The sequence below is a fragment of the Ranitomeya variabilis genome, chromosome 4 (genome assembly GCF_051348905.1).
Source record: "Ranitomeya variabilis isolate aRanVar5 chromosome 4, aRanVar5.hap1, whole genome shotgun sequence".
Classification (NCBI taxonomy): Eukaryota; Metazoa; Chordata; class Amphibia; order Anura; family Dendrobatidae; genus Ranitomeya; species Ranitomeya variabilis.
In genome coordinates this window covers 664851351-664879070 of record NC_135235.1, presented here as the reverse complement: position 1 = coordinate 664879070, position 27720 = coordinate 664851351, and the positions used below count along the sequence as shown (strand labels likewise).

Sequence of the window (27720 nt, the reverse complement as noted above, 5' to 3'; positions counted from 1 at the left end):
TGCACGCTCGGGTGGTCTCGGAGTATTTGTTAGTGTTCGGAGATTTAGTTTTCATCGCCGCAGCTGAATGATTTACAGCTACTAGCCAGCATAAGTACATGTGGGGGTTGCCTGGTTGCTAGGGAATCTCCACATGTATTCAAGCTGGCTAGTAGCTGTAAATCATTCAGCTGTGGCGATGAAAACTAAATCTCCGAGCACTTACAAATACTCGGAGACCAACCGAGCAACGAGTATACTCGCTCATCACTAATAAACCAATTATCAGTGTTTTAATGCTCCACAGTGTGTATATATTTTCACACACACTGCTGGATACTCTGCACATTTACATACACACACAGCTCTGCTTCATATGCACATTTACATATACACAGCTCTGCTATATTTTCAAACTTCCATGCATAAAGCTCTATTTGTTCTTATTATGCTTTTGCTTATATAGCGCCATCATATTCCTCAGAGCTTTACAGAACTCTACTACAAACACACATTTATATACACACACAGCTCTACTACATTTGCATAAATAGACCCGGTGTATACATTGGCCCATTTTACAGTTCCATCCAGGTCATGTGAAAGGTCCTGGAGCTAGTTAGGTGGAAGGTTCTTCAGCTGCTCACTCAGGACTGGCAGCCACTGTGCAGGACCCGGTATCTTTCTCTACTGCTCTGCACCGATCACATAGATCAGTGTGAAGCAGGAGGAGAAAACAGTTCTAGTATTGATCGGGAAGGAAGCTGTCTCAGTAAGGGTATGTGTCCACGTTCAGGATTGCATCAGGATTTGGTCAGGATTTTACATCAGTATTTGTAAGCCAAAACCAGGAGTGGAACAATTAGAGGAAAAGTATAATAGAAACATATGCACCACTTAAGCATTTATCACCCACTCCTGGTTTTGGCTTACAAATACTGATGGAAAATACTGACCAAATCCTGATGCAATCCTGAACGTGGACACATACCCTTAGCTGTCTCCAGACTATAAGAAGCACTCACTTATTAGCAAGACTTTTTTTGTGTTAAAAGTGTGTCTAACAGTCCAAAAAATACAGTACATTTAAAGTAATTTCCCATTCTTGTTTAATTATATGACTGCCTGTTAGATTTTTTTGGGTACAATTTGTCAATAAAACATAGTTTCCCCGGGTGTGCTTTGTTTTTGATGTTTAACAAACTATGTTTTCTGGTAATTCGTTTGTCACATTCTAGGTATGAATGACTAGGGTTGATCGAATAGCTTCGGATAAGTGCTTAACCGAATAGCTATAGCGCTCACCAAATACCTGCATGGGTAACCTGTAATAATTAATCTGGCACTCAAATTATTACTTGTGCGATTAGTTTATTAAAGATCCCGATATCTTGTGACGTTTTGATCTTTCACATAGACCTTCCTCAGACTGTGATAAGAACAAAACGATAAACAAAATAAATAGTGATGATCGAATATACTCGTTACGCGAGATTTCTTAAGCACGCTCGGGTGTCCTCCGAGTATTTGTAAGTACTCGGAGATTTCGTTTTCATCACCGCAGCTCAATGATTTACATCTGTTAGCCAGCTTGAGTACATGTGGGGGTTGCCTAGTTGCTAGGGAAACCCCACATGTACTTATGCTGGTTAACAGATGTAAATCATTCAGCTGCGGCGAGAAAAACTAAATCTCCGAGCACTAAAAAATACTCGGAGGACCCTCGAGCATGCTCGGGAAATCTCGAGTAACGAGTATATTCACTCATCACTAGTGTTTAACATTACAAAACAGTTACAAAAAAGTTACAAAAAATGTTTACAAAAAAATTCAGAAGCAGCAGCTATGCCAATTAAAGAAACAATATGGATAGACAAACAATATGATAAAGCAATGTACATAGATATGCAATATTAATTGCCACAGTAATTGGAGAAAATATAGCAGTCACTCCATTCCAGTATAACAAAAAAAGGGTTGCTAAAACATTAGCATAGAATAATAAAGCACCTGGAGGCATAGGAATATGTTCACAAAAAGTTAATATTCCGTATAGAATATTCTGTACAGAGAATAAGAATGAAGAAAATGAAAACTAAAAATTAAAATGGAAAATAATGAATATAGAATCTCAAGAAATAAAAATTGAAAATAGTAAATAATAGGTGACAATCACAATAGGTGATAAAGAAAGGAACTGGTTAAATGCTTACCATGTGTTATAATTAGGTCCACAATATAAAAGGATGTATCCCTGTGAAAAAGCCCAATTGTAAAAGTGAATGCTGTGTTTGTTACACAGGTTGGGTGGTGATATGAGCACAAGGTGCGTTTACCAATAAGTGTATAAGAAGTCCAAAAATCGCGCAAAGAAACGGGTATATAGCCCAAGGGATACATCCTTCTATATTGTTGACCACATTATAACATACGGTAAGCATTTAACCAGTTCTTTTCTGTATCACCTATTGTGACTGTCACGTATTATTGGCTATTTTCAAATTTTTTTTCTATTTTTATTTCTTGAGATTCTATATTCATAATTTTCCATTTTTCTGGGGGTTTTTTTTAACATTTTTTTCATTCTTATTCTCTATACAGAATATTCTATATGGAATATTAACTTGTTGTGAACATATTCCTATACCTCCATGCGCTTTATTATTCTCTGCTAATGTCTTAACACCCCTTTTTTTCTTATACTGGAATGGAGTGACATCGCTATATTTCTCCAATCACTGTGACAATTAACATAGCATATTTATCTACATTGCTTTATCATATCGTTTGTCTATCCATATTGTTTCTTTAATTGACATTGCTGCTGCTTCTGAATTTTTTTGTAAAAATTTTTTGTAACTGTTTTGTAATGTTAAACACCTTTACTGATTGGGTTTTATTTTGTTTATCGTTTTGTTCTCATCCCAGTCTGAGGAAGGTCTATGTGAAAGACCGAAACATCACAAGATATTGGGATCTTTAATAAACTAATTGCACAAGCAACAATTTGAGTGCCAGATTAATTATTATTATATGTATTAGGAGTGGTATCCTTTACTGTGCACCTTCGAGTAACATGTATCTCATCCTTATTGCATCGGTAACCTGGATACCTGGAACGCTCCCGATAATCAGCTGTTCGGTGCCGCAGCTGTGTGACAGTTTGTGTAGTATGTTATATTTTTAAATGATTTCAACACTCCAATTAATTAATACTAATTATAGAGATATTGATATTGGTTTCAATCAGTTCATTACATAATATTCAGTATAGCCTTAAGGTACCTTCACACTAAACGACTTTGCAACGAGAACGACAACGATCCGTGACGTTGCAGCGTCCTGGATAGCGATATCGTTGTGTTTGACACGCAGCAGCGATCTGGATACTGCTGTGATATCGCTGGTCGTTGCTGAAAGTCCAGAACTTTATTTGGTCATCAGATCGGCGTGTATCGTCGTGTTTGACAGCAAAAGCAACGATCCAAGCAATGTTTTACAATGGTAACCAGGGTAAATATCGGGTTACTAAGCGCAGGGCCGCGCTTAGTAACCCGATATTTACCCTGGTTACCATTGTAAAAGAAAAAAAAAACACTACATACTCACCCTCTGATGTCTGTCACGTCCCCTGGCGTCCGCGCTGCTGCTCAGAGCTTCCTGCACTGAATGTGTCAGTGCCGGCCGTAAAGCAAAGCACAGCGGTGACGTCACCGCTGTGCTTTAGGGCTGGCGCTTACACAGTGCAGGGAAGCTGAAGGCGAAGGACGCGACAGACACGGCAATGTAAGTATGTAGTGTTTGGTTTTTTTTACATTTACACTGGTAACCAGGGTAAACATCGGGCTACTAAGCGCGGCCCTGCGCTTAGTAACCCGATGTTTACCCTGGTTACCCGGGGACTTCGGCATCGTTGGTCGCTGGAGAGCTGTCTGTGTGACAGCTCTCCAGCGACCACACAGCGACGCTGCAGCGATCGGCATCGTTGTCGATATCGCTGCAGCGTCGCTTAATGTGACGGTACCTTTACTGTATGGAGTTCACAGAAGGTCATTGAAGCCAAAATGTACCTTCAGCCAGATGGTCAATTTAACAAAGGAATGTAAATGACCATTAATTTGTTTGCAGTTCAAAGATGAGAGATACTGGATTGGATTTCTCCAAAGCCTACATATATGTTAATTGGAGGTCGTAAAGCCCCCAGGGATGCCAGGTGGTATAGTTATCTATATGATTTAAGGGGGTTTAACACTGGCATACCATGGTTTACATCAAAGCCTTCAGATAACGTTCAATGTGCAGCTTTTTACATATAAAAGTTGAGTGAACTGTTGAAGTGGGAGACATAGAGAGATGGGACAGAGACCAGACTGATTGACTCCTACCATTGTAATACATTAGTATGACTTTATTGATTATGTGCTATTTTGAGTGAAGTGTTTATATTTATTATCTTTTATTATGTAAATTAATTTTGTTTATTCAATTATTTCATATGAGTATTTATTCATCACAATTCCTTGAACCTTAACAAAACACAGTCACAACACATGCATGGATAGCCTGCTTGTTGGGCTCTCCATGCATGTGTTGCGACTGTCACATAGCAGCGACACATATAGAAGCAGCACCGAACAGCTGATTATCGAGAGTGTTCCAGGTATCCAGGATTCCGATGCAGATATTCGGTGAGTGCTATAGGTATTTGGATAAGCACTTATCCGAAGCTATTCGATCAACCCTAATAATGGCTTCTCTCCCTGTGGGATTTAAATGCTTAACAAAATAGCATTCTTGTTCAAACCATTTCAAAAATTTTTAATATGAACATTGCTTCTCTTCTGTGTGAATTCTTTGGTGCTTAACAAGTCTTGTATTATATGCCCAACATTTCCCACATTCTGAACATGAATATGCCTACTCTCCTGTGTGAGACCTCTGGTGATTAAGAAGATCTGATTTCCGTCCAAAATATTTCCCACATTCTGTACATGAATATGGCTTCTCCCCTGTGTGAGTTCTCTGGTGGCTAACAAGCGATGATTTATAAACAAAACATTTCCCACATTCTGAACATGAATATGGCTTCTCCCCTGTGTGTGTTCTCTGGTGATTAAGAAGATCTGATTTCCATCCAAAATATTTCCCACATTCTGAACACGAATATGGCTTCTCCCCTGTGTGTGTTCTCTGGTGCTTAAGAAGATCTGATTTCCGTCCAAAATATTTCCCACATTCTGAACATGAATATGGCTTCTCCCCTGTGTGTGTTCTCTGATGATTAAGAAGATCTGATTTCCGTCCAAAATATTTCCTACATTCTGAACATGAATATGGCTTCTCCCCTGTGTGTGTTCTCTGGTGTATAAGAAGATCTGATTTCCATCCAAAATATTTACCACATTCTGAACATGAATATGGCTTCTCCCCAGTGTGTGTTCTCTGGTGATTACGAAGATTTGATTTCCGTCCAAAATATTTTCCACATTCAGAACATGAATATGGCTTCTCCCCTGTGTGAGTTTTCTGATGTACAAGAAGAGATGATCTCTGTCCAAAATATTTTCCACATTCTGAACATGAAAAAGGCTTCTCCCCTGTGTGAGTTCTCTGATGTGTAATGAAGTGTGATTTATGTCCAAAACATTTTCCACATTCTGAACATGAAAAAGGCTTTTCCGCATTATGAGTTCTCTGGTGTGTAATAAGATGTGATTGATGTCCAAAACATTTACCACATTCTGAACACAAATATGGTTTCTCCCCTGTGTGAGTTCTATGGTGACTTTCAAGATTTGTTTTGCAATTAAAACATTTTCCACATTCTGAACATGAATATGGCATCTGCCCTGTGTGAGTTCTCTGGTGACTAACAAGAAATGACTTACGGATAAAACATTTTCCACATTCTGAACATGAAAATGGCTTCTCCCCTGTGTGAATTTTCTGGTGTGTAAAAAGATATGCTTTCTGGTTAAAACATTTTCCACAGTCTAAACAGGAAAAAGGCTTTTCCCCTGTGTGAATTCTCTGGTGATTAACAAGATATGCTTTCTGGTGAAAACATTTTCCGCATTCTAAACAGGAAAAAGGCTTCTCACCTGTATGAATTCTCTGGTGAATAACAAGCATAAATTTCCGGGTAAAACATTTTCCACATTCTGAACATGAATATGGCTTCTCCCCAGTATGAATTCTCTCATGCCTAATAAGATATGCCATTTGTTTAAAATGTCTCCCACACTTGGAACAAGTAAACCTATGTTCCTCTGTCTGAATTTTTTGATGTTTAACAAAAGATGTTTTTAGGGTATAACTACTTCCATATTCTGAATGTGTAACTGGCTTCTTTGCATTAACAGTAGTTCGTTCTTCAGTGCCTCTTTTGTGACTTTTATTTTTCTTAGTAGTCTGTAATGAATCAGAAGATAGGACCTCTTTCATAGGATTAGATGATAGATATTTGCTGTGAAGGAATGATGGTATATCTGGAGTAATGGCATTCACTTGATTTGAATCCTGTGTGATCTCAAGGTCATCTGATATAAAAATTGAAAGTGTTAGTTGTCCCTCTGATCTCCCGATACAGTCATCTTCCAAGAATTACACCAATTATTAATTTTGAATAAAATATCCTTGAAATTTTTATTTTCAACAATTCTAATCAAAATGTCCATAGAAATGGGAAGATATGTAGTAAAATTGAATTATTCACTAAGACAATAACAGTGCACAGTATAATAGAAGAACTCATAGCATGAACCAGTAGAATACGTGACAACAGCATTTAATCTTAAATATTCAGACGTCTATTTCAGTTGGCCAAGAGACATAGGCTATTACCTGAACGATGACTATAGAATTTGTGTTTTTCTTTGGCTGTTCAAGAAACATGGACTATTGTCATATGAGTCTGAATGTTGACAGTAGTATTGATGTTTGAGAAATTGATGGAATGGCTGCTATTTACTTTTATATCAGCTTTTACAGTTTATTGTCCTGCTATCTTGGAAGACAGCGGTGCAGGGTCATTGAACAATCGATATTTGCTAATAAGTTGGTTTTCCATTGTACCAGGCCATGCAGTTTGTTGACTTGCAAATACTGAAGGATAAACTATAAATACTCAGTGAATGTTAATCTGATCCCACCTCCCCCCCCCCGACTTGTGGATGATGCCTGAAAAAGTTTTGAACTGTAAGAAAGGGGACTTTGCAAAATCACAGCCAAGAACACTCTACAGGACTTCTGCTAGGAAGCCATGGCTCCATTTCAGAGCCATGCGTCTGATCCAGACGTCTGATCCAGGCATCTTTCAAATTACAGATTTCTAATTACACTACCTTGAATTAGACTAGAATTCTAAGATGCATTTGGCTGCTCACCACCATCACTCCTATAATATTGTCATCATCTTCATCACCAGGTGGTATAATCTGATGCAAAATCTACGTACTATCAGACATAACCACTATATATGGAACATATCTCCTGTGGAGTTACACCGTCTAAAGCAGTTGGAGGAGTAGTTAGCGACTGCCTTGGCCACTCTAGCTGGGGTCAGGTAACACCTAGTCAGAACCTTATAATTTGTTTCCAACATTAAGGTGTTAAGCATTCATCCAGTAGAGGAGGACCAAATTTGAGACCATTCTAAGTGAGTTAGAGTGGAACCAGTTTTGGACTCCCAACAAGAAGTGTAGTTTAAGCAATGCCTATATGAAGGGGAGTTAATGTGGGAATAAAGAAGTGAGATAGTACCTGGGCGTGTGGATTTTCACGGCATCTGTGCTCGAAAGGAGTAAATGTATAAGGTGGAATAGAGTTTCCTAACAGTGAATTGACAAAGTTCTTAAGTTGTAGATATCGAAAAACACTCCTCTGGGGGGGGGAAATGAAATAATTCCATCAACATTGAAAAGATGGTGCACTCTAGTAATCCCTGCTGTGACCCGTAAACGGAAGTTCCCAAGGGTCTCAATACCTGGGGAAAATTGAGGATTACCCCCAGAGGGGCGAGAGGCAAAAAATGAGAGAGAGAATAACTGTGATGAATATTTCAAGCGCCGGTTAAATGCCGCTGTCAGCGTTTGACAGCAGCATTTAACTAGTTAACAGCGGCGGGTGGATCGCGATTCCACCCGTCGCTATTGTGGGCACATGTCAGCTGTTCGAAACAGCTGACATGTCCCGGCTTTGATGCGGGCTCACCGCCGAAGTCCGCATCAATGCGGGTGTTCTGACCTCGGACGTACTATCCTGTCCGAGGTCAGCAAGGGATTAAAAAATTACAGCTCCTTACTTCTGACCTACAGGTTGTAGAAGCTCTTTTGTCGTGCCCATCCAAAAGCTTTAAACCAAAAGCTTTGAAACATGGCCTTCTCCCTTTACTAATCAGTGCAGCAAAACACTTAATCGCTCTGCACTGGAAGGCCTCCCACTTTCCAGGATAATGCTGCTCACCATAAAGGACCATATGTCTTTGGCCCTCATATACTTATCTCCTGGCGAATTTGTTAGCTTGGCTATATGTTATAGTATTCAATTATGTGTACCTCCCCTTTGGTTGTTTATAGTTGGTAATTCCACCCAATGATACCTTGTTTGACATAGATAGCCCAACCTAACCAATGCTTTTGAACTCCCTCCACCCCTTCCCTATATTCTCCGTTTCCCCTTGACCCCCCCCCCTTGCTTCCCAACCCACCCTTCCTTTTCCCTTATCGTTGGTTCAACTAAATGCTGATTTGTAATTGGTAACTATTTTCTAACCGTTTCTACTATTTTCCCTGATATACCGTACTTAAATAACGAATTAAAAAAAAATTTACAAAGGGATTGGAGTAGAGCTGGCAAAGATGTCTGTGGAGCTGATAGGAGAAGTAATATATCATCTGCAAACATAAAAAGCTTGTGGGAAATTGATGCAATTTCTATACCTTTTACAGTATATTCGCGTTAAGACAAAGATGGATGGGGCGTGGCCTAGCAGCATGTGAGGAGGACGTGTGCTTGCAGAGCTCCTGCATGACCTAGTGAATTACTGCTGCTAAATCCCCACAGCACAGCCAGTAATTATCTGTGGAGAGGCCCTGGGGACTGGTGGAGGTCCTCGGGCCATCGAGGGAGCATTCCAGGCGTGCAACATGCCGAAAAAAGGTCAAAGGAGGATTACAGGAGAGATGGCCTCTGGTTCCCAAGATGGCGCTGCTGCTTCAGCACATGCTCTGGCAGATGCAGAGACTGATAGTGCAGCCAGAAACAGAGAAGTAGCGGCTCGTCTGCAGCGATTTGCCCGAGTGGAGGAATTGGAGAAGGAATCTCCCCATGCAGTTGGAAAAGATCCGGACACAGGAGGAGAAGGTACAGAGCGGGGGATGAGTGAAGAGGGGGAGGAGGAGACTGAAAGTGCTGGAGGGCAGAGGAACCAGGAGGCCCTGGCTAGCTGGGGAGAGCTGGTGGAACAAAATAAGAAGCAGCTCACAGCGCTGAAGCTGCAGGTTCCTGCTGAGCCCACTATAAAGGACGTGCTGGTGGCTGTTATGCAGTGTGGATCAGCTATTACTAATGTGCTCACTCAGTTGGGCTTTTTACAGGAATCAATGCAAAATGTAAAACATGATCTTCACACAGTTAAGGACAGAACTGGGCAATTGGAAAAGAGTTGGTGTGGTTGAAAATACAGTTTCTGCGTCTGCGCAGCACAATAAGGAGATCACGAAAGATATTGCTGCGATTTGGAACAAAACGGATGATTTGGAGAACAGGTCCAGGCGCAATAATGTTCGCATTGTCGGTGTGCCAGAACGATGCGAGGGCAAAAATCCTACTACTTTTATTGAGACCTGGATAAAGGAGAAAGTTGGACCGGCCACTCTGACTCACTTGTACGCGGTGGAGCGCGCTCATAGAATTCCGACCCGTCCCCCTCCCCCCGGCCATCCACCAAGACCTATTTTGGCCAAAATACTTCACTACAGAGACAGAGACAACATTCTTCGGTTTTCAAGAGATCACCCTGAACTAACTATTGATGGTTCTAGAGTTTCATTTTATCCGGATTTTTCGCCGACAGTGCAGAAAATGAGAGCAAAATTTGTTGACATTAAAAAACGGCTGAGGGCTCTTGGCCTGAAATACTCAATGATGTTCCCGGCTAAATTGCGGGTCGAGGCTGGGAATAAATCTCATTTTTTTCTGGACGCTATGGAGGCAGCTGATTGGTTGGATCTGAATGAACAACATTTAAGAAGAGAGATGGAAGACCGCAGTGGGGAAAAGTGAACTTTTAGACATTTTAAGTTGTCTCTGTGCTCAGATGGTCACATTGTGCTGTGGGGTGTTATCCTGTAAAATGTGGGGGGCGAGATGGGAACTGAAACGCCTGGTGTTGGGGGTTTTATCTATACCAGAGTGGGATGAATCCAACACAATTTAAAGTTATGTTGGGATGGGTTGTTAGGAGGGTGGGAGGGAATGGGGGGGGTGTTAGGTCTTTTGATATGTGCACATATGTTAAAATAGGTTTGGCTAAGATTAACTGGATATTGTTTTGTATGACTGAAACTACTAGTTATGGGGGAAGTTAGGATTCTTAGTTGGAATGTTAGAGGGATGAAATCCCCAGTAAAAAGACAGGCAATTTTTTCTTTTATTGCGGATCATAAGCCAACGGTAATCTGTCTGCAGGAGACGCATCTTACCCGAGAGACACTCAATATTCTAGATAAGAGATGGATATTGGCGGGATATCACTCCACTTATTCCCAGTATTCCAGAGGGGTTAGTATACTAATTGGACGGGGTGCTCAGTTTTCATGTAATCAGGTGGTGGTGGACGAAGAGGGGCGGTTTGTTATTTTATGTTGTACCTTGTCTGCAGTTACAATGACACTCATATCTTTATATATTCCTCCGCCATATAGTAGTAAGATCATATATCAAATTCTTACTATTTTGAGAGGTTTTCCAGGGGTCCCATATTTAGTGGTGGGTGATTTCAATAACATTTTAGATGCCCATTGGGATAGAGGTAATCACGCACCTATAAAACCGGAAGGTAATTGCACACCATTTGGGGCGCTCCTGCGAGAACTAGCTTTAACTGATCTGTGGAGATGCAGGAATCCCGAGGTGTATCAGTATTCATGTTTTTCTCCTACTTTTACTTCTCTATCTCGTATCGATCTGGCCTTGGGGGATGGTCTCATGCTGGGGAAAATTAAAAATGTTGAATATTTGCCAAGGACAGTGTCGGACCATTCACCCCTGTCCATTGTGATCAAGGGGGATGACGTGGTGTCACGGGGTAGGCCTTTGTGGCGCTTAAATCCATTTTGGTTGCAGCTAGTGGATAAGACAGATATGTTCACCTCGGAATTACAGGAATTCCTTCAGTTTAATGAGAACTCAGCCTCTAGTCTGGTGGTGTGGGAGACTCTGAAGGCATACTTGCGTGGTATGTTTATTCGCGAGATTTCAAAGATTAAGTCTAGTTCAAGACAAAAATCTAAACTTGTACTTCAGGAGTTGGAGGCTGCAGAGGGGGCTTTCTCAATGCAGGTCACCCCTAACACACAGAGGAGACTTAGGGATGCTCAGTCACGAGTGACCAAAATGACTCTAGAGGCGGCCGCGCAGAAACGTATGTTCCAATCAACCCAATTCTTTGAAAGTGCAGAGAGTGTGGGGCACCTACTCTCGGTTATAACGTCAGCACAAAAAGGGTCCTCGTTCATACCTGGGCTCAGTGGTGGGGATGGGACACTTATTACGGATTCACCGGGAATTCTAAGGATTTTGAGGGCCTTTTACACTAACTTGTATTCCTCTCATTTTGGGGCTTCCACGGAAGAGCTTGCGGACTTTTTAGAAGCCGCCAGGCTCCCGCAACTTTCTGATGCGGATAGAGCTTTGTTAGATGAACCTTTGGGTTTAGATGAGCTTGAAGAGGCTCTGAACACTATTTCTAATAACAAATCACCGGGGGTGGATGGCATACCAGTGGAGGTCTATAAAAAATATAAGTCGGTTCTACTCCCAATATTATTGACTACACTTAATGATAGCCTCGGGCTTGGGGTCCTTCCGCCTTCTATGCGGGAAGCTATTATTACTGTCTTACCAAAAAAAGATAGGGATCCTACCCTCCCGGCCTCGTATAGACCAATTTCCCTTCTGACAGTAGATATTAAGCTATTAGCAAAGGTGTTGGCCATTCGTCTTTCAAAAGTCGTGGAATCTCTAATACACTCGGATCAGACGGGATTCATGCCTCATAAGTCAACGGCCCTAAATGTTAGAAGACTATATCTCAATATGCAAGTGGGGGCAGACAATGTGGGGAGGAGGGCAGTTCTGTCCCTTGATGCCGCTAAGGCGTTTGACAGCGTGGAATGGAAATACCTGTTTGCTACGCTTCAGTGCATGGGTTTTGGTCCAGGCTTTATTGGTTGGATTAAGCTTTTGTACTCAGAACCGTCAGCAAGAATACGAGCAAATGGACTGCTGTCTGAGTCCTTCAATCTGTATAGGGGTACGAGGCAAGGTTGTCCTCTGTCTCCGCTGCTTTTCGCCCTGGCGGTGGAGCCTTTGGCTTCAAGGATAAGGCTTAGCCCAGAAATTGAAGGGTTTAGATACGGGACATTAGAGGAGAAAGTGGCTCTCTACGCCGATGACATTCTCCTGTTTTTGGCTGACTCTGACGAATCGCTCAATGGCGTAATGTCACTTTTTGCTGCGTTTGGGGCTATATCGGGTTTGGCCATAAATTGGGAAAAGTCTGCTATTTTACCATTAGACCCAACTGTGGTTAGAGCTCCACAGGTGCCAGTAGTGTCATGTTTTAAATACCTGGGTATTAATATATCAAACAACATATTAGCTTATGAACACTTAAATCTTTCCCCACTTGTGGCTAGGATTAAACAGAAGATTAAGGCCTGGGCTAAGTTACATTTGTCAATAGTTGGGAGAGTGAACCTGTTGAAAATGGTGATTATGCCTCAGCTTTTATATGTTCTTCATAACTCCCCAATTTGGCTTCCCCAAAATAGGTTCTTTAAAATTAATGCACTGTTTAGGGAACTTATATGGTTGAAAAAGGGTGCGAGAATTAAGTTAGAGCACTTACAAAGGAGTAAGGAGGAAGGAGGGTTGGCATTGCCTAACCCTTGGCTATATTTTTTATCTTCCCAGTGTCAACATCTGGCAAGTAGAGTGGAGGACACATCTGTGGAAATAGGGGGAGGTCGAGGGATTCTTCAGTTTCTCGGGGGTCGGGGTCCCCTATTGTCTAAGTTAGAGGCAAATAAATTTAAACCGTGGGTGTCTAAATTTCCGACGGTAATGCTTATGGTCAAAGTGTGGGGTAAAATTAAAAGTTTAAGGGGAATTACTGGGTTCACAAGGTATACCCCTATATGGGATAATCCATATCTGCCGCAATTGAGGACACTGAAGGGGTTTGCGCAATGGCGACGAGTGGGTATCTGGTGGCTCTCACAGCTGATAGATGGGGGTGTCTTTAAATCATTTGAGGACTTACGAAGGGAGTTCTCACTTCAGCATTCTATGTTTTATCAGTATTTACAAGTAAGACACGCTTATATAATGCAGACTCATATACACCCTATTATTATACATCATGATACTGTTATTAATAGGCTCGGTTTACAGGCATCTACAAGGGGACTAATTTCATTCGTGTACGGGGAGCTCCTCTCGAGGGCGCTATTAGGTCACCCGATGACTGCATTGGCGAAATGGGAACATCAAGTGGGGGGGATTTCGGTAGATCAATGGGAGTCAATAATGCAAATGATCCCTAAGTTGTCTCTCAGTGAGCCTAACCGTCTGTCTCAACTATATATCCTTTATAGGGTTTATAGGACTCCTAAGTGGCTGTTTGATTTAGGTCTAAGGCCAAATTCAAAATGTCCCAAGTGTACGCTCGATAATGCAGATATCCTACATATGTTCTGGACGTGTCCCTGTATACAAATATTCTGGATTATGGTTCTCAACTGAATATATATGGCCACAGAGCAGGATATTCCCAGAGATCCTATTGTCTGTGTGCTTGGATATGTTGAGGAGGCGGGAGGAGATGATCATTCACAAATAGCTGTTGCCAGAATGCTTTTTACTGCTAGAAAATTAATAGCATATCACTGGATCTCAGATAAAGTTCCCACGAGGAAGGAGTATGTAAATAAGCTAAACCTCATACTATGCAGAGAGAAGGCCATTTATCTTAAACGGGGTAGACCGGCAGTGTTTGAGAAAATTTGGGCAGGATGGTTGAATGTTCCAGGCTTACCGTCTGTAAGTTTATTCTCGTGATACCATGTTTATATCACCCTGACAGTGATTTAGTTGTACTCCATGACTGGTGCCTTGGGATATGTGCCTTATCTATGTCTGTATTTTTCTTGTGATATATTTTATCATTGGACCAGGGTTGGGGGGGGGGGGGGGGAGTTGTTGGGAATGGGAAAAGACTGTGGGGTATTTTGGAAAAAATTCTGTTATGTTCTGAAAACTTTAATAAAAAATATCTGATTTAAAAAAAAAAAAGACAAAGATGGATAGCTAGTGGTTCAATAGCAAGAAGGAATAAGGCTACGTTCACATTTGCGTTGTGCGCCGCAGCGTCGGCGCCGCAGCGCACAACGCAAACAAAAACGCGGCAAAACGCACGCTAAAACGCTGCGTTTTGCGCCGCATGCGTCGTTTTTGGCCGAAAGTTGGACGCAAAAAAAATGCAACTTGATGCGTTTCTTGCGTCCAACGCTTGCGGCCATGCGGCGCAAAACGCAGCACAACGCATGTCCATGCGCCCCCATGTTAAATATAGGGGCGCATGACGCATGCGGCGCCGCTGCGGCGCCCGACGCTGCGGCGCTGACCGCAAATGTGAACGTAGCCTAATAGAGGTGATAGGGGACACCCTTGACAAGTGCCTCTTCCCCATGCCAGTTTTTTCATTTATTTATTTTTTATTTATAGTGCAGGTGGCGGCTGATGAAAACCCCCTTCAGCCGCTCCTGCTGTCACTGTTATTAGCGGTAGCAGGGGTAGGCTGATGGGATTAATAGTCCCATCAGGCGCCGCCTGTTGTCTCTTTGGTATAAAATTCTGTGACACACTCATGGTGTCAATATGCACCCCTAGATGAATTCATTGAGAGGTGTAGTTTGTAAAATAAGGTCACTTATGGGGGGGGTTTAATGTTCTGGCACCTCGTGGACTCTCCCAGTGGGTCATGGCACCAAGGGCCGGACTGGCCCTCTGGCAAATGCCAGAAGGGCCTGTCCCTGTAGTGGACCGCTGATCACCTCCACTCCCTCTCAGCAGCATGCACGTCAGACAGCATTAGCTTGCCTTGCGCCCCCAATCACGCTGCACAGCTGAAACCAGCATGACCAGGTGGCGGCGCTCTATGCTGTTCTGTGCAGCCCCTTGGCCCTGCTCATTTTTGTTGGGCAGCGCAATCGTGTGTATAAGCAGCAGTTTTAGGCTTTGTGCTTCGGAGTTGTACAAGTGCCGGCCTGGCCAACCCAGTATTATAAATACATCCACACTGCAGGATGAGAGGGTGCGACGGTCTGCTGATCTCACGTCACTTTGTGTGTCCGCTGGGCTGATTCCATGGAGAGGAACTTCTTAGATGAGGGCAGCAGAGCTGAGTGCCCGGGGGCCGGGGCAGGAGGTCTCTGACAGGGTCGGATCTTGCCATGAGGTGCGTGCAGTCGCTCTGGGGCAGGTGAGATGATTTATTGCCCAGCATGAAGCTTGTCACAGATGGGGTCTCGCTGTCAGTGGGGTCATCAGCTCCACAGTGTACAGGAGAATATGTCACGGATATATCCTACACTATGTGTACAGACATCCGATGTTATATACAGGGTAATATGTGATGCTATAAAATCTGATGTCTCATACTGTAATATATAGCATGACACATAATCCTGTATATTATATCGGATGTCTATGCACATAGTATAGGATACAGCAGGGATATAATATGCGGTGTGTGCAGACATCTGATATTACATACAGGGTGATATGTGATGCTCTAAAATCTGATGTCTGCACTCATAGCGTAAAATATAACATGACAAGTTACCCTGTATATAACATCCGATGTCTGTGCACATAGTATAGGATATAGCAGGGCTATAAGATGCTGTGTGCACAGACATTGGATGTTATATAGAGGGTAATATGTGACTGGTGTAATATCTGATGTGTGTTGTCACAGTATACAGTAGCGTAGCTACCGGGGGGCAGAGTGAGCAGAGTGGCCCACCCAGAGCTACACTGTCCTAATTAATCAGCATGTATAAAGCACATATACAGATAAGCCCTGCGGTAGAGCACAGGGAGACACGATCTTCCCGCCCTACCACTCTCTATTCTGTAGACCGCAGATGACTGTATGCCTCCGGTCTACAGAACAACTGAGGCGTTTACGCACACACAGGACTTCTGAGTCCCGGCACGGTGACGTCATTGTGCTGCGCTGGGATTCTGGACATTTGGTGCGTGTGTTGGCGCTATGCAGCACGTTGCGTTGCCACAGGACTCTTCAGGATCCTGGGTTATGTGAGTGTAAGATTTTTTTAAATTAAAACTTGTAGTATGATGTCGGAGCATTATGAACAATTGGGGACCCCTATACATATTGTGGGGGACCTTCAAAGAGTGTGGGGGCCCTCATACATTGTAGGGAGTAATTCAGCAGCAATTATACAGCTGGTGGACTCATACAGGGGCCACCTGTTCCTATTATTATGGTTTCAAGAGGGGTTTCCCACTCCCTCCTGCAAAGTGGTACAGGAGCCTAGGTCTCATGTAACATCATGTTTGTTGTGCTCCTGCAGCAAACACAGTTTCACCTCGCCTATGGCCTCTGCGTGCACCATCAGCAGCGCATCCACTTTACCGCATGCCTTTCGCATTTTAAATTTGGTATATATTTATATGCCTGCAAACTTTCTGGTATTAACAGGGAAAAGAAAATATTTAGCCCTGACAAGGTTTGTTGTTTTAACAGTGCAGCAGTAGTATACAAGTATTAAAACCCTGCTTAGATGCTTCTAATCCAAAGCTATACCTCTACTCAATGTAGGTAACAGCAGTTTTACTACAGAAAGAGAAATATTTAGCCCTGAGAAGGACTGTTGTTTCAAAGCTGCAGAAGCGGTATACAAGTTATGCAACAGCGCTCTTAATAAACCCGACTATATACCTGCTTTAAACGACGCTCTCACTTGTATAACAACTCTCCCTGAACTGTTTCCTAGACACTGGCTCGGGCAGTGGGCCACTGGGTCTTATGTAAGTCCCCATGATGTGAGGCGGCCGGCCAATCACAGTAATGTCAGTATCCAACAGGACTACGGTATTACTGTGTATAGGGGGCAATTCTCAAATGTTTATTGGCTGCCTAACAGGCTTCAAACATGCAGAGCAGGGACTCGACAAGGCGCTCGATAAACCGCGATACTCAATCGAGTGCAGAGCGTGCCGAGCATCCCGATGCTTGATTGCTCATCAACAATTGCAAGACATCAGCATTGCAAGGCATTATACATATCAGTATTACACTGAGAGAAACCTCTTAGACCATGCATGTCGCATGGTCTAACACTCTTACCGTAGGTCTCTGCCCGGACGTCAACTTGACAACCCTGGGTTGCCATTACAACGATTGGTCTCTCGCGATGACGTCACGGGGCCTCCGATCGGAAGCCTACCAAATATGCTGTGATCAATATACTATAGATTGCTGCACTGTAGATTGCTGCATTAACGGGATTAAACAACTGGGGGCGGTACAGGCATCACAGCTGGCAGTGACAGCCGAGTCTCAGCTATCATGTAAGCCGAGCTCCTTGTGGTGATTACGCCGGCACAGCGCATGATCACCATGACATACTTATACATCTGCTTACGGCAGTCGATACGCATCTACTGGGTCATGTCGACCATGTAAATTCTTCTTTTGTATGCACTATATTTACTTTTGAAAAATAAAAATAAAAGGAAAGTCCAGTCCTGTTGAGCCGGACTCCAATTTTTTCTATTTTCTTTGATGCGAGGCCAGGGCGAGGCTGGTGTCTGAGTCCCAGGTGGATGAGCATAGAGCAACTGGGTGAGCTGGAATCAAATTTTTACTCCTTGAACTTAGTTGGCTTTAAAATAAATTTAAAATTCTGGATAACTCTCTAATCAGTTCTCATGCTTCGCACTGACGAGGGCCAACAGCCCGAAACACCGTGTCTGCGAATTGAGATACTGATTTGGCTTTTATCCTAAGTCATATTGCACGACTCGTTAAAGGGTTGATTGTGACTTGTAGGATCGCTACTTCCAATAGGTGGCGCTATAGAGTCAAGTCCTCTTTTTTTCAGCAGAGGCAATTTGCATGGATAACTCTCTGTTATTGTAGAGAAATTCACCCTTGGCCTCACTGCACATTTCATGTTGTGGATCATAAAAGCGAAGTTTGGCCACAAAGACTGGACTTGGTCTTGTAGGGACCATATGAGCACATACAGCAGCACAGAAGGGAGAGGAGGTAGATTTATCAAATAAAATATCAGGGTTCAAGGAAGCCATTGTAATATTTTACTTAAAATAATTTTCTAACTTGTCAGCACTTTCTACATACGCTGTCATTAGACTTTGTAGTTTACAGATCAGGACAGATAAGAGAAAGAATCTTCTAATTTCAAGGGGTAGTTGGATCCTCCAGGTTGTAAGTTCTATAGAAGAAGGAGTTTCAATGCCCAAAGTAATTGAACATGTTTCGAGTGGAGGAACATGTACGGGGTCTAATGGCAAAATGGTGATCACATGATTGTGTTATGTCCAGACTACACCGCTGATAAAGCAGTGAAAGCTGATGACTGAGATGAATCTGTGACTTCTCTGCATTTAGTGGTTACTACTCACCTGGGTAGTCATATGAGGGAACCTCTTCTTTAATCTCTGTAGTAGTAATGTGGGTCAGATCTTCACCCTGAAACAACAGACAGATGGAGAAGTCACATCTATGATCGGCTCTAATACTCCATCTCCACCGTTCTCTTTACAAAAGTATAAAACATACAGTATTATTTGGACTATAAGACGCACCGGACCATAAGACGCACCTAGGTTTTAGAGGAGGAAATTAGGGAAAAAAATTGAAGCAAAAAAATGTGGTCAATTCTGTACATAATATTCACAATTCCGGTATATATGGTCCCCTTATCCCCATCCTGATACACATGGCCCCTTCATCCTTATCTTGGTATATATGGTTCCTTCTCATCCATATGTCCCTATCCTGGTGTGTATACCCCTCTTATCCCTATCCTGGCATGCATGACCCTCATCCTAATCTTGGTATGCATGGCTCCCTCATCCCTAGCCTGGTATGCATGCCCCCTTATCTCAAGCCTGATAGGAATAGTCCCCTTTATCCCCAACCTGGTATGCATGCCTCCTCATCAATATCCTGGTATGCAGGACCCCCATCTCGTCCTAATATGCATGGCCCCATCCTTAACCTGGTATGCTTGGCCCCCATCCTGATCCTGGTATGCATGGAACCATCCTTATACTGCCATGATTGTCCCCCACCCTCATCCTGGTATGAATGGCTGAATCAGAAAACAAAAAAAAAAAAAAAAAAAAAACATATTACACTTACCTTACCGGCACTCCCTCGTAGTGTCCTACTCCTTTGGCCAGCAGCTGCTTTATACTTGTAAGCAGCGCATGGCAGGGACGTCATGCGCTGCTTGCAAGTCGAAGGGCAGCTGCCGGAATACTCACTGTTCTGCATGCCGGGACTGTGTGCACAGAGAGCAGTGAGCATTCTTTGCTCTTCAGTAGAGCTCACAGTGTCAGCCGCTGGCCTCCTGCAGCTGCCGGCAGGTGGTCATGTGTGCCGCTACTTAACAGAAATGAATATTCACCGCATTCCACTCCCATGGGCGTGGAATGCGGTGAATATTCATTCCCTGTAGTTGCAGCCGACAGCTGCAGGAAGGCTCCGGCTGACACTGGTCGCGCTACTGAAGAGAAATGAATGTTCACTGCTCTCTGCGCACACAGTCCCAGCATGGGGAGCAGTGAGTATTCAGGCAGCTGCCCTTCGGCTTCAAGCAGTGCATGACGTCCCTGCCATACGCTGCTTAAAAGCATAAAGCAGCTACTGGCAAAGGAGCAGGACGCTGCGAGGGAGCGCTGGGAAGGTAAGTGTAATTTTTTTTTTCTATGTTTTCTGATGGGGCCCTGAATACCAGGATGGGGGTGGGGGCCAATCATACCAGGATAAGGATGGAGCCTTGCATACCAGGACTGGGATAGGGGCCAGTCATATAAGGATGCTAAAGGGAAAAAATATTAATTGCCCTCAACGCCCATAGGCGTGGAATGCAGTGAATATTTCTCTTTAGCAGTGGGCACAGGAGTTAGCAGCAGAAGCCGGCTCCTGTCTTTGTGACTCACTACTCCGCCAATGCCGCTTTCCCACCACAGCCTGTACATCCAGACTATAAGACGCAACCCCCATTTTCCTTCACATTTTTGGAGGAAAAAAGTGCGTCTTATAGTCCTAAAAGTATGGTAATACTGGTGGATAAAACAAGACTGAACACAAGATCTTTACAGCAGTCTATACATCGTAGGGAAGATCTCATGGCACCTTCTCTCCACCTACCTGATGATCCTGAGGAACATCTAGATTTTCTTGTTTACAGTCCTGTGGAAGATGGGGACAGCTTTCTGGTGTTGTCCTCCTACTGGATAGAACTGGAGGAAACACATACAGGGACTGAATTCATTCTTTACATACAAAATTATAGGCTGTGTGTATTTAGTCCTGTCTATTACCTGGTGATGTGAGGGGCTGGGAAACTGCCATCATAACGTCCTTGAACAGATCTTTGTGCTCTTCTAAATACTCCCACTCCTCCATGGAGAAATAGACGGTGACATCCTGACACCTTATAGGAACCTGACACATACAATGATACCGTCACCCCCCTGTTCCCTTCATTGCATTACTATATAATGTCCCAGCATCCCCAGCAGTGTCACCTCTCCAGTCAGCAGCTCAGTCATCTTGTAGGCAAGTTCTAGGATCTTCGGGTCATTGATATCCTCATGTATCAGGGGGTGAGGTGGAGGTTCCATGACTGGGCTCAGGGTTCTTCCCCATCCCTCAGACACAGGGTCCTGACAGCGCTCACTAGAGGTCTTCTTCACTACTGTGTAATCCTGGTTATGGAGAGACACATTAATAAATCTCACTACAGACATTTCCAGAGTCCTCACCTCTCCAGTTCTGTCCATCTGTTATTCCCATAGATAAGAATGATGTAATGTGACGTCATCAGAATCTCTCACCTCTCCAGTAAGCCAGAGGAGGATCTCTAGGTTAAGTTGTAATAGCCTCTCCGCCATTTTGCTCATGTCCATATCCAACCTTGATGGGTAAATCAGAATAATTGTCTAAATATAGAAGATCTCCGCTGAGAGGATTCAATATCGAGGGGACCTTGATATGAAGAAGATGAGACCGATGTAATATCATAAAGAATCCCATGTAATAATACAAATACTGGAGATGATAAGAGGAAACATATGAGGAGATATAATTAGAGGATGCTATATTATCTAGTCTAGCATGGATTGGGATATCAGTTAAATTGCTGACCAAGTCATCTCCTCCATGCTCCAAATCACTGACAAAGAAATATAGAGACTGGTGGAGGACTCAAGCAGTGGTGACACAGGAGTAGTGTGGAGTCATTAATGTGATATTATCTTTATTAATTTTTCTACATTGTTTTTTGTTCCTGACTTCTACAATAAAACCTACATAATTTAATCCACACATCAAACAAAAACAAAATAAAAGTTCATGAGCCAACAGCTATGTAGAAAATCACTAAATCTTTTATAGGTAAAATAAGTCTAGGTCCAAAAGAAGAACATATCAGTTTTAATTGCATAATCCACAGTCCACCCCCGGAGAAAGGCAGGATTGGCGCTATTCCAGAAGAGAGGACACTTATGGGTCGGTGTGTATCTCTACTTCACAGCACTGTTATTGCTATTGTTGTATATACAGCTAACAAAGAATCCCCTAAAATATCAATATCTATTAATGCATTTAAAAACAAACCCAAACTATGTGAGATATAGAAAAACACACAATGGTTAGGAGATATGTCACCCAATATCTGTAGACAGAGGAAATATATGCCCAGCTGATAATGTGTATTGCTGAAGGCTTTTTTACACTCTATGAAAAACTAATCTCAAAGAATGAATGTGAATTTATGGAACCTAATTGTCACCATTCCCACTTTTTATGCTCTCGATTAAGTTCACAAAGGGTTAGACCCACTCAGAGGACGTCAAAGCCTAAGTTATACCTACTAAAAGTACCGTATTTTTCAGATTATAAAACACACTTTTTCCCCAAAAATTTGGGGGTTAAATGGAGGGGGTGTCTTATAATTTGGATATACCTTACCGGCCGCTGTGGAGCAGGGTCCCAGGGTAACTGCTGGAGGAGGCAAGAGTGACGCGTTGCTTCAGGCCGCAGGCTGGGATTTGGGGGTGTTTAGAGGTGCGACACTGGGGATGTTCAGTGGTGCGGGGGACCCGCCGACATTTTGTGAAAGCCCGTAGCCCCCGTACTTCCATGGCTTACATTGCGGTGGACTCCGGGAAAATGGCTGCCGGGGCGGCGCATGCACAGATGGAGATCTCGGCACCAAGTTCTCGAGAGATGAGATCTCAGCGCCAAGATCTCCATCTCCAAATGCACCACTCCCGGCAGCCATTTTCCCAGAGTCCTCCGCAATGTAAACCATACAAGTACGGGGGGCTCCGGGCTTTAACAAAATGTCGGCAGAGTCCCTGCACCACCGAACACCTGTAGCGTTGCACATCCGAACCCCTCTTTCTCACAGTCTGGGGTCCGCAGCATCGCCCCACTCCTGCCTCCACCAGCACTGACCCTGGGACCCCGCTTCACAGCAGCCACCACCCCCGGTAAGCAATAAGACGCATGGATAGTAAGAAGCACCACCATTTTATTAAAAAAAAGGGTTCTTTTCCTATTTTTCTCCTCAAAATTTGGGGTGCACCTTATAATTCGGTTTGTCTTATAAACTAAAATACGGTAAGTAAAATGCAAAAGTGCATATAAATAACATAGGGTACTTACTAAATACTGTTTGTGATTAAAAATAAAAACGTAAAAGCCATGTATGCTTTAAGTTCTTGCACTCAAGGGTGAGGCCTCACTTTCTTTGAGTTGGACATTACATTTATATAGCTTCCCATTGCTGGGTGTCCATACTTGGGCCCCGGCCCTGCTTGGCACCTATTGACATTGAGGTCATTTTTGACAAATCCTCAACAGTATCTTCATTGTGAATAATGATTAAGAATTTATCAAACACTGAGCTTCTGTACACATACTGATCTGGGTGACAGCGTATATTACTAGAGGTTAGGACCGTCATGACAGAGTACACCTTGGTTTTGATGACATGGCTTTTAGGCTTTTTTAATAAAAAACAGAGTTTACTAAGTACCGTATGTTATTTATATGCATTTTTGCTTTTTACTTACTTGTAGTAGGGAATATGATCATGTAGTTTCTATCTTAGGTTTTGTCTGTGTGATAGCCAGCATGAACATGCTCCAACACGTTGCATGTACACCAACTTGTACTCCAATTTGTTTCTTTTGGTTTTGCTGCACTTGGAGGAAACCTGTAGTGTCAGGAGTAAATTCCATGAGTCAGTATATAGGGATTTAAATAGACAAGATACTCCGCCCCTTTGTCACTTCGATGCCTTCATATGTCAGGGATACAGACGTTCTCTTGGTGAAATTAGATGGTATTGTCATAAGGAACAATACTATTTGGCTTCCACAGTTGTAGAGGCACAATATAGCAGTATTCCCCATGAAGAAGGGATCATGGTGGCTAATTATTTTCTTAAATCCAGAACCATACAATGTAGTGACATAACCAATTTCTTCCCAAAGTACTTCGATTTATCCTTACCCACAACTATTTCCTATTTAATGGGAAGATATTCCACCAGATCAGAGGGACCGTGATGGGGGGGTTCCTGTGCCTGTCTTATTAAAATCTACTTCTGGGCTGGTGGGAGGAAATGGTAATCTTCCGGGAGGAGTTTGATGGAACTCCAAGATAATGTCCTGGGTCATATACATAGACGAAGTGTTCATTTTTATGGTCCAGATCTGCTATAGGTTTCAATTCATTTATTGCATACCCAAAAATGAACAAGTTCAGAAGATGGCTCTATGGAACTTCCCGTTATGTGCAGTGCGCCTTTGAAGCAGGGAAGTGTACACTCGGCTACAGAGGCGCAGTGATGCTGCCGACATGAGCGAAGTGCAAATGGGAGATTTGGATGAGCTGGTGATGACACCAACATGTGAAACTTACACTATCGTTCAAAAGTTTAGGGTCACCCAGACAATTTTGTGTCCAAGAAAACTCATACTTTTATTAATCAAATGAGTTTCCAAATGAATTGAAAATCTAGTCCAAACATTGACAAGGTTAAAAAAAAAGATTTCTATTTGAAACAATAATTTTCTCCTTCAAACTTTGCTTTCGTCAAAGAATGCTCCCTTTGCAGCAATTACAGCATTGCAGACCTTTGGCATTCTAGCAGTGAATTTGCTGAGGTAATCTGGAGACATTTCACCCCATGCTTCCAGAAGCCCCTCCCACAAGTTGGTTTGGCTTGATGGGCACTTTTTGAGTACTATACGGTCAAGCTGCTCCCACAACAGCTCAATGGGGTTGAGATCTGGTGACTGCGCTGGCCACTCCATTACAGATAGAATACCAGCTGCCTGCTTGTTCCCTAAATAGTTCTTGCATAATTCGGAGGTGTGCTTTGGGCCATTGTCCTGTTGTAGGATGAAATTGGCTCCAATCAAGCGCTGTCCACAGGGTATGGCATTGCATTGCAAAATGGAGTGATAGCCTTCCTTATTCAAAATCCATTTTACCTTGTACAAATCTCCCACTTTACCTGCACCAAAGCAACCCCAGACCATCACATTACCTCCACCATGCTTGACAGATGTCATCAGGCACTCTTCCAGCATCTTTTCAGTTGTTCTGCATCTCACAAATGTTCTTCTGTGTGATCCAAACACCACAAACTTGGATACATCTGTCCATAACTTTTTTCCAATCTTCCTCTGTCTAATGTCTGTGTTCTTTTGCCCATATTAATCTTTTCCTTTTATTAGCCAGTCTCAGATATGGCTTTTTCTTTGCCACTCTGCCCTGAAGGCCAGCATCTCGGAGTCGCCTCTTCACTGTAGACGTTGACACTGGTGTTTTGCGTGTACTATTTAATGAAGCTGCCAGTTGAGGACCTGTGAGGCATAGATTTCTCAAACTGCAGACTCTAATGTACTTGTCTTGTGGCCCCGTTCTGCAGCGGGGCCTCCCACTTCTCTTTCTACTCTGGTTAGAGCCTGATTGTGTTCTCCTCTGAAGGGAGTAGTACACACTGTTGTAGGATATCTTCAGTTTCTTGGCAATTTCTCGCATGGAATAGCCTTCATTTCTAAGAACAAGAATAGACTGTCGAGTTTCACATGAAAGTTCTTTTTTTCTTGCCATTTTGAGAGTTTAATGGAACCAACAAATGTAATGATCCAGATTCTCAACTAGCTCAAAGGAAGGTCAGGTTTATAGGTTCTCTAATCAGCCAAACTGTTTTCAGCTGTGCTAACATACTTGCACAAGGGTTTTCAAGGGTATTCTAACCATCCATCAGCCTTCTTACACAGTTAGCAAACACAAAGTACCATGAGAACATTGGAGTGATGGTTGTTGGAAATGGGCCTCTAAACACCTATGAAGATATTGCATTACAAGCCAGACGTTTGCAGCTAGAATAGTCATTTACCACATTAACATTGTATAGAGTGTATTTCTGAATCATTTAATGTTAGCTTCATTGGAAAAAAACTGTGCTTTTCTTTCAAAAATAAGGACATTTCTAAGTGACCCTAAACTTTTGAACGGTAGTGTATGTTATCACACCCACAGGGATGTGATAACATGGAAAGATGGCTGACTAGTCTGGAGATACCAACACCTCATCTACTAGAGCTCTAATTAGCATAGGGAAAGCGGAGCTTATAAATGCTTTATATAAACATTAATTAAACTGAATAACATTATACAGGGCTGGTTATTGAGGGAATTTAGTCATAAGTACGTGACTGCTGCTCGTGTTGGGCAATGGGGGACCTGACAGGTTCCAAGAGAAAAATAAATATCACAGTTTTAGCAAAAGAGAAAGAACATTCTCCATTCCTGATGAGGACAGAGAGAAGACATCTTCTATATATCTGAGGTAACTGAGAGACAACATCCATTATTGTATCTGAGGCAGAAAGACAGAGGCAGAGCGCCTCCTCCATTATATCTGGGGCACAGAGAGGGGGAGTCCTGTGTTCCCCATAGACACATCCCCATATATCGCCATGACAGCCGGGGCCTAACAATGGGGTCCTAGAACGGGGTCATTAAATTATAAAGAGAAAACAACAAGGTAAAATCCAGCTCCATTCACTAAAGAGAAAAAGTCCTACTGCTGGGATAATCTGTCCTCAGAATGTCTCCATTACATGTACAGTTCACACCGCAGATAACAGCCCCTCATACATCTATAGCACCGGCCCCGGGGCCACATCTCCAGCCCTGGGAAACTGATCCAGGAGGTCGGTGCTGTGTCCCGGGGTCATCTGTATCTGCACCAGGAGTGGGGGAGGGGGGAGATATTTATTAGGAGGTGGGTGGTGCCATATTGTGGGGGGCAACTTGTAGTGCCATAATGTGTGTGGGGGGATGGCAGAACTGGGGGAGCATTATACTGTGTGTCAGAGGTGTCAAACTGCATTCCTCGAGGGCCGCCAACAGGTCTGTTTTCAGGATTTCCTTGTATTGCACAGGTGATAATTTAATCACCTGCACAGAATGATTCCAGCACCTTGTGGAATGCTAGGGAAATCCTGAAAACATGACCTGTTGGCGGCCCTCGAGGAATGCAGTTTGACACCTCTGCTGGGTGTGGGGAGATGGCGGTACTGGGGGAACATTATAGCGTGTGGGGGGAGCAGATGGGGCATAGTACTAGGCGAGGATTATGTGTCTCCTTAGTTGGGTCGTATCTATCAGAGGAAGGGGAATAAAAACGTTATTGATTTTTATAAAATGACAACAAAAAACATCTGAACAGTGTCAGGGCTGAAGGGGTTACTGCCCCCCGCCCAGTAATGGGGAATCTCCAGCACCTACCTCCACCTGCAGAGCCGCACACCACATATATGGCTGCTCTGTGCGCACAGGACCTGTGATGAGGTCACAGGAGGGGAGGAGTCAGGGGTCACATGATCAGGGGCCTCAGTGTATGCAGGACCCTGCTGTGCTGGTTGTCATGGTGCTGGATGAGGGGAAGTTTATGTGTTTGGTCAGGAGGGGTTTACAGGGTGGATGTAGCAGAGCCGCATGTGTACGAGGTGTACGGAGCGGAGCCGTGTGTGTACGAGGTGTACGGAGCGGAGCCGTGTGTGTACGAGGTGTACGGAGCAGAGCGATGTGTGTACGAGGTGTATGGAGCGGAGCCGTGTGTGTACGGAGCGGAGCCG

At 43.3% G+C, this 27720-nt stretch overlaps 1 protein-coding gene across 1 annotated transcript; it reads right to left on the bottom strand.

Annotated features, from left to right (window-relative positions):
* Positions 1-3602: 3602 nt before the first annotated feature.
* On the bottom strand, positions 3603-27471 carry LOC143766236 (uncharacterized). Its single transcript, XM_077253751.1, has 7 exons — positions 27371-27471; positions 21388-21538; positions 21079-21258; positions 20872-20995; positions 20699-20790; positions 18943-19009; positions 3603-6518 (listed from the first exon to the last, which is right to left on the bottom strand). Exons 2-7 carry the CDS (start codon positions 21457-21459, stop codon positions 4897-4899), a joined length of 2157 nt encoding a protein of 718 aa, XP_077109866.1. The 5' UTR covers positions 21460-21538; positions 27371-27471; the 3' UTR covers positions 3603-4896.
* Between the last annotated feature and the right edge of the window lie 249 nt (positions 27472-27720).